The sequence below is a fragment of the Anabrus simplex genome, chromosome 14, assembly GCF_040414725.1.
Source record: "Anabrus simplex isolate iqAnaSimp1 chromosome 14, ASM4041472v1, whole genome shotgun sequence".
In the NCBI taxonomy this organism is placed as follows: domain Eukaryota; kingdom Metazoa; phylum Arthropoda; class Insecta; order Orthoptera; family Tettigoniidae; genus Anabrus; species Anabrus simplex.
Window position 1 is genome coordinate 99,244,562 of NC_090278.1, and position 18,820 is coordinate 99,263,381.

General features: G+C 40.3%; 1 protein-coding gene across 2 annotated transcripts in view; it reads right to left on the minus strand.

Moving 5' to 3' along the window:
* Positions 1 to 18,820, minus strand: part of jbug (filamin-type immunoglobulin domains fbug) — a 292,423-nt gene that overhangs the window by 62,869 nt on the left and 210,734 nt on the right. For both annotated transcript variants that reach the window (XM_068230428.1, XM_068230427.1), the window contains 7 exons: positions 18,578 to 18,751; positions 9,548 to 9,778; positions 7,227 to 7,339; positions 3,848 to 4,046; positions 3,586 to 3,768; positions 2,435 to 2,656; positions 41 to 214 (listed from right to left, as the gene is read on the minus strand). In XM_068230428.1, the coding sequence (XP_068086529.1) occupies positions 41 to 214; positions 2,435 to 2,656; positions 3,586 to 3,768; positions 3,848 to 4,046; positions 7,227 to 7,339; positions 9,548 to 9,778; positions 18,578 to 18,751 (1,296 nt within the window). The remainder of the gene's footprint in view (positions 1 to 40; positions 215 to 2,434; positions 2,657 to 3,585; positions 3,769 to 3,847; positions 4,047 to 7,226; positions 7,340 to 9,547; positions 9,779 to 18,577; positions 18,752 to 18,820) is intronic.

An 18,820-nucleotide genomic window follows, 5' to 3' on the forward strand; every position in this document is an offset into this window, starting at 1 on the left:
AATACCTCAAGTATCCTATCAGTAAACAAATGACACTAACCTGCTATGTGAAGCCCGTTGTATTTGACATCCACCCGGTGAGGAACGGCCAACTTGGGGTGATACACCACTTCGTAACGACCCTCGTCCAGTTGTCTGATGGCGTGTTTCACCTCCTGACCGGCAGCTCTCACAGTCGCTGAGAGGACACCATGACCAGCATCCAGGGTGTCCACTACACCAAACAGAACATCACCTATGAATTACTCTGTTCACAAGAAGGGAAAATGAACCCTAAGGTCTAGTGAGATTTCTTAGCAGACTCAACAGTCTTCATACCTGGCAAGTCACAGTTTTCTATTTTCCTCTGCTCAATATTTACTATTATTTTCTTGTCTATAAGACCCTCTCCATGTTTGGAAGTCATGAGAAAAATCAATTTTTTCAAGTAAAATTCAAGTATTTTGTCATAATTTGACCAAAACTGGTCGTGAGTACAAGAGTCTATTACATCTTGTGTCTCGGGTAATGATGTTCATTCTTCCTCCCCTTTCAGTGTCCATGAACGTTTGTATCTGTTTGCTAGTGAGTGAGCATGATGAAAAAGAGTTCTTTGGAAGTTCAAAAATTAAGAAATTACATCTAAGGAAAATAAGAGTAAACGATTGTGTTATCTGGCCTTATTCAAAGTGAGTGTTACAGAATTTGTGATCATAATTATGGCCAAACTAAGAATAAAAAAACTAACTGTAGAAAAGAAAAGCTGCAAATCCTTTTGTGGATTGTCACGTACAGAGCTATTAATGGAGGTCCCCTTTTTGTCACTAAGAAGTACCTGCATCACGGTTTTGATCCCTAAAGTTTTTATTTTGTATTTTTTAGACAAGTTCATTCTACCATTAAGTATTTTGATTCTAACAGTATAAAACGCTTCACCTCAAAGTCTTCAAATCTTTATCAGCCTAAATTATATAAGTATCATAAAACGTATTTTATGGTGGCTGAAAGCTTTAAACAGGTACGTTGCTGGCTCTTGCAGAAACAAAAAAAGGTGGAGAACACAGTGTGCAAAAAAAAAATCTGGAGTGAATAATGGATGTTATCATGCAATAAACGTTGTGGGAAACTGCAAAACACAGTAGGACTCTCATACTGACGTTCATCGAGACTTAATGCTCAACCACAATTTTTTCCATAGGAGTACCACAAAAAACACAAATGTTGTTGTGCCGTGATAAGGAAAAGGATCTGAAGGCTGAGGTAATTCTGACTCGGGAATAAGTTATTTCAAATTACTTTCTGAACTCAAACAGTGATGTAATGGATGTGCTGAAAACCAATGTTATCTTTTGCATCGCATCTTGTAGTGGCGAGGAATAGGAGAAGACCAAGACTGGGAAGGAAGCAACCGCGGCCTTAACTAATATACAGCCCCAGTGTTTGCTTGGTGTTAAAATGGGAAACCACGGGAAACCATCTCTGGGGCTGCTGACCACTACCTCCGGAATGCAAGAACAGCCAACTTGCTCAATTTCAGCTGAAATGACTACTGTCCACAAAAGGTTAATGGGGAGCTAAGTTCATATTATACTATTTTCTATGATGAAAGAACAAATGGAAGAACCAAAAAAATATTTCAGTTTGATACTGGTCTTATAAGAGAAAAAAAAAAATTGAAAGATACCTACCTACTACATGGGGCATGCAACTGCAAAAATATTACTTGCTTTAGAGAAGAAACTTACTTTTGAAAAATATGCTCATGATCAGTTACGATTTAAATAAAACAATAATCGACTTACGGAAATCTGAAGAAAACTTTTGATTGACATAGGCACTTGTACTTTACCAGAGATTCATAATGCATTCTTAACTGGGTTTGAAGTGCGTGACATTGTAACGCCAGCCACGTGGGAAGATTATGGGGACATTTATTTGTCGTGTCATAAGCACTACATATGATAAAAGTGTAGCATAGCACTTGGAGAAGATGATGCTGTTAGGAGATGAATTTATGTGGCATGTTTTAATGGTCGGATGCCCTTCCTGATGCCAACCTCAAGAAGATGAAATCATGTGATAATCTGGTATGGGTGCATTTATACACAAATTATTCTGGTTTCTTTTCACCGCTAAAAATAACTTGAGTCTCTTAGTGAGGTGAAGTTGTTAAAAGCCCTGCATTGTAACACAAGAAATGGTACAGCGTGTATGAGAACAGACTGTTCTGATGCAAGTCCTTGTTTCTTATTTTAGATTAAATATCACACAAGGCAAACCTTTTTGTACTTTCAAACTTTCACCAAACAAACCTATTTCTTCATGTACTCTCTTATTATACTTTTTCCCATTTCAGACAGATGAAAATTAGGAAAAATTAAAGGGAGCCTTATAGGCACACGTTTGTTTTCTTAACATTTACAAAGAGATGAGAAAGATGCTGTAAATCTCTTACCCTTAAAGGTAGCTGCTCGGTGGCAGAATGCTTCCTCCATGTCCACCACCTTAGCCTGCCGAGGGTCGAAGACTTCCACACTGAAAGGCTGCTTTGTGATGGGCTGCTCATTGTGGAACACAGTTATGGTGTGGAGTCCAACCTGGTGAGGACGGTACTCGGCACGGTACTGACCGCTGCTCAAGCGCTTCACGTAACAAGGGACGTGACTGCCCGTAGGCCCTAAGAATTAGAACAAACATAGTACACATTCCTTCAAATTCAATAAACATTATTTTAACAGTGGGTTGTGTTCAGGGGCCTCCAGCATAGTTTCAAATGTGATAGGCAGAAATATAAAGGTGTGTCAAGACAGCTCCGACACCTGGCAGTGTCTGGAAACAGAATTCAAGTGTCTCGTCATTTGTGAAAGGAAGGTTTGCGAGCGATAAGGTGTGATGATATGTTACATCTTGTGAGCTAGATGAAATGTATAAGGATTGAAACATTGCAAGCCGCATAAGAAGTGTGGACAGGGCATGCCTCATGAATACGTACACAGATTGCATGAAACATTGAGGGAAGAGACCCCCAGACAACGGGAGAGAACACGTGTTTATTTTTGTTTTGTCTAAACAGTAACAATCTCATTGTTATAACAATGGGCCGGACTGACCAGACAAGACTGGCTTGGACTGCAGATCTTCAGCCTTGTGAGAAGTGTAGAACCAGACTGGATGCATGTCGAGAATGTCCTTGTCTGACTTGTCATTGTGTTTATCCTTTCTCTAGGAGGAGTCTCTGAGGTTCGTCTGACGGTCTCAGAAGCCACGCCGACCCTGTATCATCACCTTTGGGCTGAATGGTGCCATGGGTTTTTCTTTTTAATCTTTTAATTTGGCAGCTGCTAATTACAGCAGAAACCTTCCAAACCAATCTTGTACCATCTTGTGACAAAGTGTAATCCTCCTGATTCCACCCTATTCTGTAGGCTGCTGTTGTCCAGGAACACAAAGAAAATCACTTTTATTTTTAAGAACTACAAGATGTTCCATCTCTTAGATTATTTTCAAGACAGACCATGCCAGGTGTTTGATGCAGGAAATGCTTCAGTACTCACTTTCTGAAGTGTTTTAGAGCCTACTTAATGTATGAATGTGGATGCCACTCACCTATGACCTCCATGTCGATCCGCCCCTCCATGCCTTTAGGGTCGACATCAAAGAATGCTGTGGAACCTGCCACCACGTTCTTGAGTCCTTCCCCTCTGACGGTCACCATGCGAGACTCTTTGCGAGCCATCTGCCGTGCCTCTTTGGCCCCGAGCTCCACGACTTCGCACTTGAATGGGCTCCCTGCAAATCACAAAATGGATGAGAGCTCCAACTCTACAATCGCTTCATGAACACGGCAGCTTAAAGTAGCATTTCGTACCTGGCACGTCCTCTTCATTGAACGAGATATTAACAAAATGTGGAACAGCCTCGTGAGGGACGAAGGTCACATCGTACAGACCTCGCGAGCACGACACCACTTCTGCTTTCACTGTGGACTTATCTGTGCTCACCACTAGTTCCAGAGTTCCTTCACCAGCCTCAGACGCATCCACTGTGAATGTAGCCGGCTTCCCAATCTGTAGCAGATAAAGTTCTCAATCTTGAATGCTTATCTAGTGTCTAAAAGTCATACAAGTTAAATCATCATCAGGAGACACAGAAAGGATTTGAAAGTGTATAATAATTGTTACAAAGTGTTCAGATCACTAAGTGTAAGACTCAATAGTTTAGCAATGTAACCAGAATAGGATAAGGCCATTGTTGTTCCGAACTACCCATGTCTCGTTTCTCTGGGGATGAAGGGAGATGAAGAGTTTTTACGACCTGATAGACTTGACGCCTTAACGATCCTGGCCACCAGATGGGCTATGGAGGCAAAGGAAAACCATGGGGACAAGGAGCTGACACGACAAGAGAAGGGAAAGGCTTGGAAAGTGAGGAGATAAGGATACAACCAACATTTTATGAGAATGTGAGGAACTTGAAGTGTACACTGACAGGAGAGTAACATCCAAGCCAGAGGTAAAATATGACACGAAAGACATGTCAGGAAGGAAACTGGGGTGGAAAAGCTTTTCAATAGAATGGAGAGAAATAAACTGAGATGGTTTGGAAGCGAGAGGCTAAGAGAACAAGGTGGAGGGGCTCAGTCAAAAATAGCATAATAAGAAAGCACCTGAATCACATCAACAATGATGGTAGGGTAAAGGAAGGTGAGGAGGTGCTGTTAACATTGCAACCAGAATGGAGCTGGAAAAGGGAAACTGACAATAATGGCTATGAAAAGAGCAAAGTTCAATGTGTTAAAAATTGTTTCCCACAATCAAAAAACATAAGGATCATATCTGTTGTAAACAGATGTGAGAGAGGATTATCGTTCTATTGACAAGGGAGTGAACTTTCCATTTCTTTTTTGCTAACTCATATACAGATAGGAACATGAAAAGGAACACGCATAGCAGGACAAATGCAATGATAGGTCAGTGTAGGAAGATGGAGACGAGGACAAACATGGAAACACAAAAGAACAATCTCGACATGTTTATACAGTGTATTCTTTGAATTGATACGCGCTCTGACTCTCGACATTAATCCCTGTAGTTCTATATGTGTCTCTTCCCAGAACAGGGGCCTCCTTTGTTTTTGTCTTATGATAATTTGTTATTTAGAATTTGCTTTACACTGCACTGACACAGATAGAACTTATGGTGGCGATGGGACAGCCCCAGCATTTGCCTGGTGTGTAAATGGGAAACTCCGGAAAACCATCTTCTGGGCTGCCAACTGTGGGATTCGAACCTATGAGTGCGTTTACATGCAATATATTAAATACATTGTTACTTTTTTTTAATGATTGGACAAAGGACACTACACAATGTATTAATGTTCACTGTTTTCTTCTAGTGCCAATACAACTACTAAATACAACAGCAGTTTGTGGTTGTAGGTTAACATACATCATCTTGTGTTGAAGTTGTATTAAAAATACCAAGACATAATAGGATGAACACAATTACAGGTTGGTATGGGAAGAAAGAGAATACAAAAGGACACACAGATAGGCTCTCTCCTCATCAATCCCACTTACAAAACTAGGAACACAGGTCAATATAAGGAAATAAAAGAAACAAGTGCAAATAAAGTTATATACAGTACAGGGTGAATCACCTAAAACTTGCACCGCTAGTATTTCTGAAGTGGAAGCATGAGCTGTTTTCATAGAAATTAAGTATAACCAAGGGTTCATACTTGTAGCCCATATTAAAATGTGCATTATTTTTGATAATAAATTTTTGAAATGTGACGATGCCCACCGACATTCACAAAATAAAACTAGAATAAATTAGAATGCCAATGGTGTTTCCTTCAGTATTCTGGTCTAAGTAGTTTACAAACTACAATAGTTGCCCCATTCAGCAGCTTAGTTACGTTCTTGTGTTTGTTAACTTTACAGTTGGTGGATTGCACTGCGACTTCAGTTCAAGAAGTAGGACGTGGTGGAAGACGTTAATGGTGTATTTGCTCTGTACGCCCATTTTGACAGTTATTGGTGAAACTCTTAAACCAATTACATGAAAGTGGAAATGTAACACCTACAAAGAGAGGGTGACTAGCTGCTATAATCGTGTTAACTTTTGAGCTTTTTGGACACAAAGACAAGATACAAGAGATTTATCATATACCTTGTTTCGTCATGAAGAAACATTTACAAATCATGGCCAACTGAACCCCCAAAACATGCAGTATGGGTCCGTTGGCTTTGTTGGGTGGAATGTCAGTGGCCATACGTGTGGTGTGAAATAGTGAACCATCAGTTCATAGAAGGAACACCAGATTCTCAAGAATATCTCAACCTCCCAAGAGACCAACTTCCACAGACTATGAGGAACACGATGGCTGCCCAGCACATAGTGCACAATGTATTACAGCTTGTCTTCACCAATTAGTTCCAAAATGTTGGATTGTATGAAGGGGACTTGTACCTGTACAGATTTTTCCCTGGGGAAAGTTAAAAACGCTGTTTACAAGGACATGCCAACTAAAAGACGTATTACTGCTGATGAAATGCTGGAATGTGTACAGCAATCATCATTTTGAACACCAATTCCCTTTCTTCTTCAGAATCCGGAAAATTTGTTTATCCACTTCTTTTTTTGTTAAGTTAGTGCTCACACAACTGCTGATATGTACAATTTTCAAACAGAATAACTACTACTTGTACTAGAATCCTGAAGACAGAAAAAAACCACCATTGACATTCTAAGTTATTCTAGTTTCAGTGTGTTAGTATTTTTTTTATTTATTTACAAGTTCCTTTACCCTCGCAGTGACACAGATAGGTCTTATGGTGACGGTGGGATACGAAGGGGCTACGAGTGGGAAGGAAATGGCCATGACCTTAATTAAGATACAGCCCCAGCATTTGCCTGCTGTGAAAATGAGAAACCATGGAACACCATCTTCGGGGTTGCCGACAGTGGCATTCGAACCCACTATCTGCTGGATACTGGCTGCACTTGAGCGAATGCAGCTATCGAGCTCCGTTTTGTTAATATCAATAAGCATTGTTCCATTTGAGAACTGGAACTTTCTAAACCAAATACACATTCTAATAGTTATTAAAAACTGTGTATGGGCTATAGTTATTTCTGTGAAAACAGCACATCAATAGCATCTCACATTGGGGTGCAAGTTTCAGGCGATTCACCCTGTATATGAGCTTGCAGGGGGCTGACGAGGAGAGAGCGTCGCATTACCTTTGAAGGTCCGAGTCCAGTGATCTTCACTTTGCTTACATCATAGACATTACAAGCAAATGGACTGCCTTTGACTGCCTCACCATCCAAAACCACAGCCACAACATGTCGACCTGGAAGTTCAAACAAACACACTACTCTAGTAGTTTTCTCACTCGAAACAAAGACATTACATAACCTACAGTATACATATCTGCCAACCTAAAAAAAAAAAAAAAAAAAAAGATTGTGGGAACATCACTTTTACCACCATGCAATGTCAAAACAAACACCACCAGACCAGTAACTAGTATACAAGACAAAATATGAGCCTTTCCTCAATTCAGTAATATAGTGGAACCTCGATTCTCCATTTTTGGAGGGACCACGAAGAAAAAGAAAAATAAGTACAACATGGGAAAACAGAAAATGAGGGAATGAATGGAAACCATCAAGAATTTGGCTAAACATCACAAAAATGAAATATGTATAATTATAATTTTACAAACACTCCTAAAGCAAACCAAAGTACAGCCTCAATAGGCCTTTGCCTGCCAAGTGACCACTGCTCATCCCGAAGGCCTGCAGATTACGAGGTGACGCATGGTCAGTGTGATGGTAATTTCTGGCTCGCCATCTCACCATTAGATAGCTCCTGAATTAAAGGTAATCACGTAGGCTGAGTGGACCTGGAACCAGCCCTCACATCCAGGTAAAAATCCCTGACCTGGCCAGAACTGAACCCGAGACAGGCAAGTTAGACCACAAGATTGGCTTCAAGCATTAATTACCTGTACGAGAGTTAAAAATCTTGATATTTTACATCCAGTTTTTCATCAGTTTCCCGTGAAAACTTCTTTCAGTTCAGTGACTTTGATCAGCCAAACTGTCAGAAAAATCTAATAACGCCAAGAGAAATAATCGACCAAAAGTAGTTTTTAATTCACTAATGTAATAAAATAAAGCATTTTAGAAACAAAAGTGCCCAACATGATGGCGAAATCCCTTCTTTTCTTAATATTCCATTGGAATTTGGTCACCGGTATCTTGTACCACGTAAATTAGGCCTACACCGATTTTTACAGGTTATGTTGAACTCGAGAATATAAGTATTGATTGTCAAAAGTTCTTGAATGCGTTCTATTCAATTCTGCCCATCACTTCAAACTGGAAGGAAAAAATATCATCAAAACTACAGAAATGGTTATTGAGGTCAGCTGGAAAGTGTGCTCGCTGCACAAGTCAGTACGAGTGGGAAATGATACAAAATACTGTAAAAATACTATTAAAAACAGGCATGAAGAAATGGCAAAGAAAACAGCAGAAACCAAATTATGGAAGGATATTGATGCTAACTGGGATCAGTATAAAATAATTGATTTATTTATTGCTTTACGTCGCACCGACACAGATAGGTCTTATGGTGATGATGGGACAGGAAAGGCCTAGAAATGGGAAGGAAGCGGCCATGGCCTTAATTAAGGTACAGCCCCAGCATTTGCCTGGTGTGAAAAGAGAAACCACGAAAAACCATCTTCAGGGCTGCCGACAGTGTAGTTCGAAGGCACTATCTCCCGGATGCGAGCTCACAGCTGCGCGGCCCCAAACCACGTGGCCAACTCGCCCTGAAGTATAAAATAAAACGAAGAAGAGAAGCTGTAGCCTACTTCAGAGTTAACACTGGCTACGGTTGTCATGCAGCTTATCTGAAACTAATCAACATCCTGAAATCCGAAAAATGCACGCTCTGCCATAACCTGGAAGCAAAATAGATAACGAACACCTGCTACATCGCAACAAACTTGATGTGACAGCCAGAACTCACTCGACTATACTGGAACGCAAGAAAGCTGATCAATTGGAATCTGGGTAGTCATGAGATACAACAACAACAACAACAACAACAACAACAACAACAACAACAACAACAACAACAACAACAACAACAACAACAACAACAACAACAACAACAACAACAACAACAACAACAACAACAACAACAACAACAACAACAACAACAACAACAACAACAACAACAACAACAACAACAACGTATCTTGTTTCCTGGGGACTTAAGAGTACTTTGAATAAGACATTATTGACTGAGTTTGAATTAAGGAGATTTTACTGTATACTGGAATTCTTCATTCCCTTAGAATATTAATGTTACTCTCAACAATGAAGTTTAGATGCGAGATGAGAACAAGAGTCGCTTATGTATTGTGAAGTAAAAAAAAAAAGAGCAGAATATAGGAGTGCTTCTGAACTAAACTTCTAAAATGTCCAAGAACCATATTTTTGATCCCCCAAATGATAAAATGACAATGCAAAAAACAACTTACCCACTTCCCTAGGAGTAAACTCTGCAACAAACTTGTCCGTCTTGCTGACCCTGGCAGGCACACTTTGTCCTGTGGGTGAAGTGACGGTCACATCGCAGGAACCCAGCTCGCCTGCAGACAGCTGTGGATCTACCATGACAGTAGCGGTACGGCCTAGCGGTGCCATTTTAAGGGCCGAGCCTGACACTAACACCTGGCTAGCGTCTAGCACCTTGCATGTGAATGGTGACCCTGTCAAAACAACACAGCTACATTACCTTCTCTTTGTCACTGTATGCACCATCATCAATTATATTAATATGCAGAGAAACTTAGATTTTATGTTTTCCACTATACACTGAGATGGTATATCTCAGAAAAGATAAAGAGAAGCACACTGAGGTGATACAGGTAAAGAATGAGGAAACAAGAGGCTGGGATGAATCAGCGACAGAAAAGAAACCCAGAGAACAGGTGCAGGGGCAGGAACGTGGATGACCTAAAGGTGAAAGGACTTCGGGAAGAGAATGTAAGAGACAAAACTGAGGTAGGTCAAGATGATCATATTAATACAAATTAGGTAATTTGAATCACTTATCCACACAAATAACATTTTATATAAAGTCTGCTCACAGCATCTGTGCAGTATGGTCATGCATGACTTAACTGACTTTCTCCCAGCTAGTCTCAAGAGAGAAGCAGACGAGACGTGATGCCCCTCTCGACTCCCTTTGCACTGACTAATCATACGACCAGCCAGCTATGAGGTTGCCTGCACAAAAGGCTTGTTTCCTCACTGCCGTTTCACAGATTCTGTGAACGTAATTTAGTCAAGTACCGTACTATTAGAGACCAAATCGTCTATTGCTGAACCAAAAAGTTGATTTTCTGGACTTTTCAGGAGAGAAAAAAAACTATAATTCATCTATATTTAGTGAACTTCTTCACCTGGAAAGAGACTTGATTTCACGCATATGAAAGCAGAATTCAGTTATTGTCTAACATTTTGATTTTTAAAAATATTTAATGTTAATGACTCATAACAATTAAATTATTAAAACCCTACTTTGGTTGTGTTTTTGTATTACTGTACAATAACGAACGAGTTGGCCAAGCAGTTAAAAATATTTAAATACTACGGTATTGTAAGGGCACGCAGCCGAGAGCTTGCATTTGGGAGATAGTGGGTTCGAACCCCACTGTCGACAGCCCTCAGGATGGTTTTCCAAGGTTTCCTACCAGGCAAATGCTGGGGCTGTACATTATTCAAGGCCACGACCCTGTCCTTCCAACTCCTAGCCCTTTCCTATCCCATTGTCGCCATAAGACTTATCTATGTTGATGCGATGAAAAGCCACTGGTAAAAAAATTGTAAATATATCAAATAAATACAGTACAAGTCCACAATAGTGAGTATGGCATATAGAACCCCGTTCGAACGGCAATTTTTTGCTGTCCCTTCAAAATTCCTGTATTAAACTGTGTATTACCCTTCGGTTACAGCGAGAACCCTATCACTGACACAATCGTTATTACGAGTGATTAAGGGCATGTGATTTTTTTTTCCCGAACCGGTATTTATGAACCCCAGCGATGATGTTGCATGCGATCGATTACCTTCGGTATCGTTTCCTCCCTATTTTCGCTAGCGAGTTCTCTTGTTGACATTTGAAGGCAATGTCAGAGTTGATTAGAAATACCCGTCGACTGCTGTTCCATAACAAAAATTCGAAATGAAAGAGGACATATTTCATAGTAAATGCGTAAATAACATGGCCGATAGCAATTGTTAACTCATTAAAAATGAAGGCTGAAGTACAGGATCGCTTACAAATTAAGTAAGATATGGCAGAGTACATCACTGATTTCAGAGGATAGTTCATACTTTCTTGCGTCTAGTTCAATTTCAGAAAGGCTATTCACATGTAAATTTTTAGCGAGGAAGTTATTTCTCTACATGCGTTTCAAATATGTTTTCATGATACATATACGGTTAGGTTGGTGACGCTGTTTGAAGAAGAAAACTGAAACGTTTGCCACAGAAGCCTCTGGAGTGATACCGTATTTCTCCAAATCCAAAACGATGTTTTCTTTCTCAAAATCTAATGCGAAAAATCAAGGGTTGTCTTGCATTCATGGCCTAACAGTAACAAATACCACTGGCAACTACCACGGTAACCACGCTGCTTCTTCTCGCACACGCACGCACACACAAAACTCGTTGACAATAAACGACCGCCTCTTTATTAAACATCGCTAGCCGCGGCAACCCGTTGTACAGTGCCTGTGTGTAACGTCACTGGATCTCAAGAAATAGTGAACAGAGAATGACGTTCTATGAGCCTCTACAAAACGTTTCTCAAGTCTGCAGAATGGCATCAAAACATGCGAGACTTCGAATTCTTAGAAAGGCCACGGCTACTCAATGGCAGAGTTATAACGTATCTACTGTATTTGACCCTGAGTAAAATTAAATTTTATAGACAGCAGGAATAATTTTGCTATGGATAGTCATATTGTAAAGATACGTGGAACAGGTATTGCCGGCAAATTATCAACGGGTTCTCTTCGATACTATGATGATGATTACAACCAGATATTAGGAACACGTCAACGCAGTAAAATATAATAAGTTTTCTGCCATAGTCCAACATATTTACGACTCTAACCATAGGTTCACTGACATTGAACATGATTTAGAGATCCTTCAACTTTCAACAGTGATGTCTATAAAATTACTAATCTCTTCCGAAAACACAACGTAAAAATTCACTTTAGAACTAATAACAGGACTTCAGAAATTTTATACAATTACCTGCAATAGATTTTCTAAATCCGGAATCTACAAATTCAAGTGTAATGAGTGCAGCCCTTCGTACGTGGGTCAAACAGGATGTAGTTTTGTGACCAGGTATTCGGAACACATCAACGCAGTAAAATATAATAAGTTTTCTGCCATAGTCCAACATATTTATGACTCTAACCATAGGTTCACTGACACTGAACATGATTTAGAAATCCTTCAAATAGCAAACAAGGGGTACATCATGAATATTATTAAAAATTGTTTTATTCATTGCGATCAATACTTCAATCGAAATTATAACTTAAATGAAATTTCTGAGGGACCGAATGTTCTATTTGATTTCTTAATTGACTAAAAAATATTAGACTTCCAAAAAACAACTCAATCTTTCAAACCATGTGCAATACACATCCCCACGAATTACCTCCACTACCTCATCCTTCCGCTCCATCTTAGCTCCTCTGTAGTTGATCCTCTTCCACCCCACCCCTCTCCTCCTCCATGTTTCTTATCTGTATGATCACGTCCTTCAGTCCAGCTCCATTTGCCGGTTCAAGAGACTGCTCAAGGAGAGCTCGTTTCTAGTCATTTCTTCTTTTTGACTAATTCGGCTTTTAATTTATTCTTCAGGTTCCAAGCCACATATTGAAGTGTGAATCGTAAAAATCTTTGGTCAAACTACACCTTCACATGACTGTTTGTCTTTTTGGTCTTTTTAATTGCCCAATTTGACTCTATGGCTCATGATGGCACGATATAAGTGCTGAAACTAGTACCTGATGTAAACGACATGTGATTAATTCACACTAATAAATGTCATTGTATTGAAAAGGTGGACCCTTAATAATCTGAATTTTATTGTAATCCCAATTCAATACGGATCAAGATGAAATTTTTAACCATCAATAAATATATACCAACAAGCTGTTAGCTAACACCATGTTAAAAATTTAACATGTCAAGATTCTTGTTTTTCTGTGAACTTTTCCTCAGAAACGTTAGCATACGTTGCTAAATCTCACGAGAATTACGAAGAGTGCAAATTTAAAAGATAGTAGCAGAGCCGTTTTTGAGCGCACTCCAATGCAGTTTAGTTGGAAAGCAGCCATAAAACATGGCACATGAAGTCAATATTAAAATGTCTCAACATGTGATTCGCAATCCCTAGCTAAGGATGGGAAACAGTCATTCTTTCTGTGCCGTTCTGTGTCCTGATGTACACTCTATTGTAACTGTTTTGAGGTCTTATTTCAGGATTAAAATGGGGGGTTCAAAGATTCCTTCTTACAAGGTTATCACCTGTTAGGATTGTCCCCACTTCAAACCGTGCTACCGAGCCAGTGGTTAAGCAGTTTGGGTGATATATCTCTCAGCTTGCATTAGGGGGCACCTGTTAGAATTGTCTCCACTTCAAACCGTGCTACTGAGCCAGTGGTTAAGCAGTTTGGGTGATATAGCTCTCATTAGGGAGATTGTCGGTAGCTCTGAAGACTGTTTTCCATGACTTTGCATTTTCACACGAGGCAAATGCTGGCCACAGTCACTTCCTTCCCATTCTTACCGCTTTCTTATCCCATCATCGCCAAGAGACCTATGTGTGTTGGTGCAAAGTAAAAGGAATTGTTAAAAATAAAAATTCAAACCCTATGCTCTGATATGGGAGTTATTTACAGAACCTGGCCATCTAGTAACTACATCTCTCATTTGGAGGTTAGGATCATTAATCACTTGAACATTAATAGAAAAAGTATCCCTCCTGATTGTGGTATATTTCATCTCTATTGTCTGTAGTCACGTCCTAGTTCGTGAACCATGGGCAACGGCTGAGTCGCCTAGTAAGTGGTCCTGAGAGTCGGGATACCAGTTGCTATGGAATGGGAGTGGGCATCTCGGACATATTTCGAGTCGTGGCCCTCCTTGGGCTCAGGCGACTAGGACTATACAATTCATCGGTGGTCCATAACCCGTTAGAGGAGAGATCCTCACTTGGACTATGTGCAAGTAGGGCAGCATCCTGCTTCATGAATTTACCGAGCTCAGAACACTTTAAGCAAGCCTCGGACCTATGGGAGTAATGGAGTCCCACTCCCATTTGACAGGCGAGGGACTCCTTGGAAACTACTTGGCGAACGAAATGGAATTCGATGGGGAGCTATCAATATTAATGGGGCTTATGGCAGAAAGGAGGTAGAACTGGCTGTGTCAGCAAAGAGGATGCATCTGGATGTGCTAGGAGTAAGTGATATTCGGGTAAGGGGAGATAATGAGGAAGAAATAGGAGATTATAAAGTGTACTTGACGGGTGTTAGAAAGGGAAGGGCAGAGTCTGGGGTAGGGCTCTTTATCAGGAATACCATTGCACGCAACATAGTTTCGGTTAGGCACGTAAATGAGCGAATGATGTGGGTAGATTTGTCAGTGGGAGGAGTTAGGACAAGAATTGTGTCTGTGTATTCACCATGTGAGGGTGCAGATGAGGATGAAGATGACAAGTTTTATGAAGCATTGAGTGACATCGTGGTCAGGGTCAACAGCAAGGACAGAATAGTGCTAATGGGCGATTTCAATGCGAGAGTTGGGAATAGAACTGAAGGATACAAAAGGGTGATTGGTAAATATGGGGAAGATATGGAAGCTAATGGGAATGGGAAGCGTTTGCTGGACTTCTGTGCTAGTATGGGTTTAGCTGTTACGAATACATTCTTCAAGCATAAGGCTATTCACCGCTACACATGGGAGGCTAGGGGTACCAGATCCATAATAGACTATATCTTAACAGACTTTGAATTCAGAAAATCTGTTAGAAATGTACGAGATTTTCGGGGATTTTTCGATGATACAGACCACTATCTGATCTGTAGTGAACTAAGTATCTCTAGGCCTAGGGTAGAGAAAGTGAAATCTGTCTGCAAACGAATAATGGTAGAAAATCTCCAGGACGTGGAAATTAGACAGAAGTACATGGATATGATTAGTGAGAAGTTTCGAACAGTAGACAGTAAGCAGGTTCAGGATATAGAAAGTGAATGGGTGGCATACAGGGATGCTGTAGTAGAAACAGCAAGGGAATGCCTAGGAACAACTGTGTGTAAAGATGGGAAAAGGCGAACATCTTGGTGGAATGATGAAGTGAGAGCAGCCTGTAAACGTAAAAAGAAGGCTTATCAGAAATGGCTCCAAACAAGGACCGAGGCAGACAGGGATTTGTACGTAGATGAAAGAAACAGAGGGAAACAAATAGTTGTTGAATCCAAAGAGAAGTCATGGGAAGATTTTGGTAATAACCTGGAAAGGCTACGTCAAGCAGCAGGGAAACCTTTCTGGACAGTAATAAAGAATCTTAGGAAGGGAGGGAAAAAGGAAATGAACAGTGTTTTGAGTAATTCAGGTGAACTCATAATAGATCCCAGGGAATCACTGGACAGGTGGAGGGAATATTTTGAACATCTTCTCAATGTAAAAGGAAATCATCATGGTGGTGTTGCAAACAGCCAAGCTCATGGGGAGGAGGAAAATGATGTTGGTGAAATTATGCTTGAGGAAGTGGAAAGGATAGTAAATAAACTCCATTGTCATAAGGCAGCAGGAATAGATGAAATTAGACCTGAAATGGTGAAGTATAGTGGGAAGGCAGGGATGAAATGGCTTTATAGAGTAGTAAAATTAGTGTGGAATGTTGGTAAGGTACCTTCAGATTGGACAAAAGCAGTAATTGCACCTATCTATAAGCAAGGGAACAGGAAGGATTGCAATAACTATCGTGGTATCTCATTGATTAGTATACCAGGCAAAGTATTCACTGGCATCTTGGAAGGGAGGGTACGATCAGTCATTGAGAGAAAGTTGGATGAAAACCAGTGTGGTTTCAGACCACAGAGAGGCTGTCAGGATCAGATTTTCAGTATGCGCCAGGTAATTGAAAAATGCTACGAGAGGAATAGGCAGTTGTGTTTATGTTACGTAGATCTAGAGAAAGCATATGACAGGGTACCGAGGAAAAAGATATTCGCTATACTGGGGGACTATGGAATTAAAGGTAGATTATTAAAATTAATCAAAGGCATTTATGTTGACAATTGGGCTTCAGTGAGAATTGATGGTAGAATGAGTTCTTGGTTCAGGGTACTTACAGGAGTTAGACAAGGCTGTAATCTTTCACCTTTGCTGTTTGTAGTTTACATGGATCATATGCTGAAAGGTATAAAATGGCAGGGAGGGATTCAGTTAGGTGGAAATGTAGTAAGCAGTCTGGCCTATGCTGACGACTTGGTGTTAATGGCAGATTGTGCCAAAAGCCTGCAGTCTAATATCTTGGAACTTGAAAATAGGTGCAATGAGTATGGTATGAAAATTAGCCTCTCGAAGACTGAATTGATGTCAGTAGGTAAGAAATTCAACAGAATTGAATGTCAGATTGGTGATACAAAGCTAGAACAGGTCGATAATTTCAAGTATTTAGGTTGTGTTTTCTCCCAGGATGGTAATATAGTAAGCAAGATTGAATCAAGGTGTAGTAAAGCTAATGCAGTGAGCTCGCAGTTGCGATCAGCAGTATTCTGTAAGAAGGAAGTCAGCTCCCAGACGAAACTATCCTTACATCGGTCTGTTTTCAGACCAACTTTGCTTTACGGGAGCGAAAGCTGGGTGTACTCAGGATATCTTATTCACAAGTTAGAAGTAACAGACATGAAAGTAGCAAGAATGATTGCTGGGACAAACAGGTGGGAACAATGGCAGGAGGGAACTCGAAATGAGGAGATAAAGGCTAATTTAGGAATGAACTCGATGGATGAAGCTGTACGCATAAACCGGCTTCGGTGGTGGGGTCATGTGAGGCGAATGGAGGAGGATAGGTTACCTACGAGAATAATGGACTCTGTTATGGAGGGTAAGAGAAGTAGAGGGAGACCAAGACGACGATGGTTAGACTCAGTTTCTAACGATTTAAAGATAAGAGGTATAGAACTAAATGAGGCCACCCCACTAGTTGCAAATCGAGGATGGTGGCGACGTTTAGTAAATTCACAGAGGCTTGCAGACTGAACGCTGAAAGGCATAACAGTCTATAATGATAATGTATGTATGTATGTATGTATGTATGTATGTATGTATGTATGTATGTATGTATGTATTATCCGCGCACTTTTTAGTGATAGATTTTTGTACTCGTTGGAGAAGTAAGAAGGGTTCCGTTAATCCTGCCAACTGAATGGAAATTAAATCTGAATTGAATCGATAATGTGATCGATCGATATGAATTTTATAAACCTTTATTATTTTACGCAAACAACTGTGTCACACACACAATATATAATACTATATAACATTTCTCGATGCGAAACGTGTTCCTAGCATGAATTCTATAGTTTGGCTTTGCTGTGTAAACAACAACAGTACGGGTACTTAAAGTGTACGCCAGATGTCGCACAGCGATTCTTAGTTTGTGTTTCAAAGGTTGCCAATACGAATCTTGAAGATAACCAAAGTCGACCGCTTCAGCACTAGGGTGTAAATCTATCACTAAAAAGTGCGCAGATAATATGTATGTCTCCAGATGATTGCACCTAAAACATCAGGAAACTGCTTATTTCACAGAAGTCACGGGTAATCTGTTTATGTTCTACTCAAAGAAATACTATCTTCTCAAGAATGCTACTGCTGCAGAAACTCTCCTAAGAATTCTCCTAACCGAAGCTTTTGAAATTCTAACAGTCTCCCCAAACCTTACACGAAAACTTGTCGGTCGTGCATTTCGAAAGATTCGATCTTTGAAGGCACTTGATGGCCCCAAAGATGTTCTGTATGAAGAAAGTGACAGAGAAATAAGCGACAATGACTCAAAGTAAATAATTAAATGGCAGAAAATTTACTCCTAATTTATGAGCTTCATTAACAAAATTAAAATGTTAAAATTTTTGTTTTTTTATTTCAGGTGGGAGGTCAGCTGATAATCAAACAAATACAGTATACCACTAGCATCACAGAGTCGTGAGTTATACTCATTTTACTGTGTCGTGCCAGTCTCAATTTCTACACAAAATGGCACAAGCCCTCACCACTCTCCATGGCATTGATTATTTAAATTATTATCAATGAAAATTTTCATCCTTCTTTTTAATCACACATTCCCCATTTGGAAACCATTTATAGTTGCAAAGCTGAACTTGCTCTACATTCCCACGTGATGCCGGGTCACAGAAAACTCACGAAACGAAAGACTTCTACGTCTGTTGTTTACAACTGACCTGGTACAGGCTCTCCGTTGAACCTCACGCTCAGACTGTGTGATGCTGCCTCCTGTGGTTTAAAGTTCACTCTGAACTTGGCGTTGCCCTCGGACTGAACGTAATTGGGAACGTTGCGCCCGTTCACCGACACGATGATCTCGAGATTCCCTGCGCCGGCCTGGCTGGCGTTGACTGCGGTCAAACACACACAATAAGACAACACACCTGGATGGACAATAACATTCTGCTTACTGCAACAAG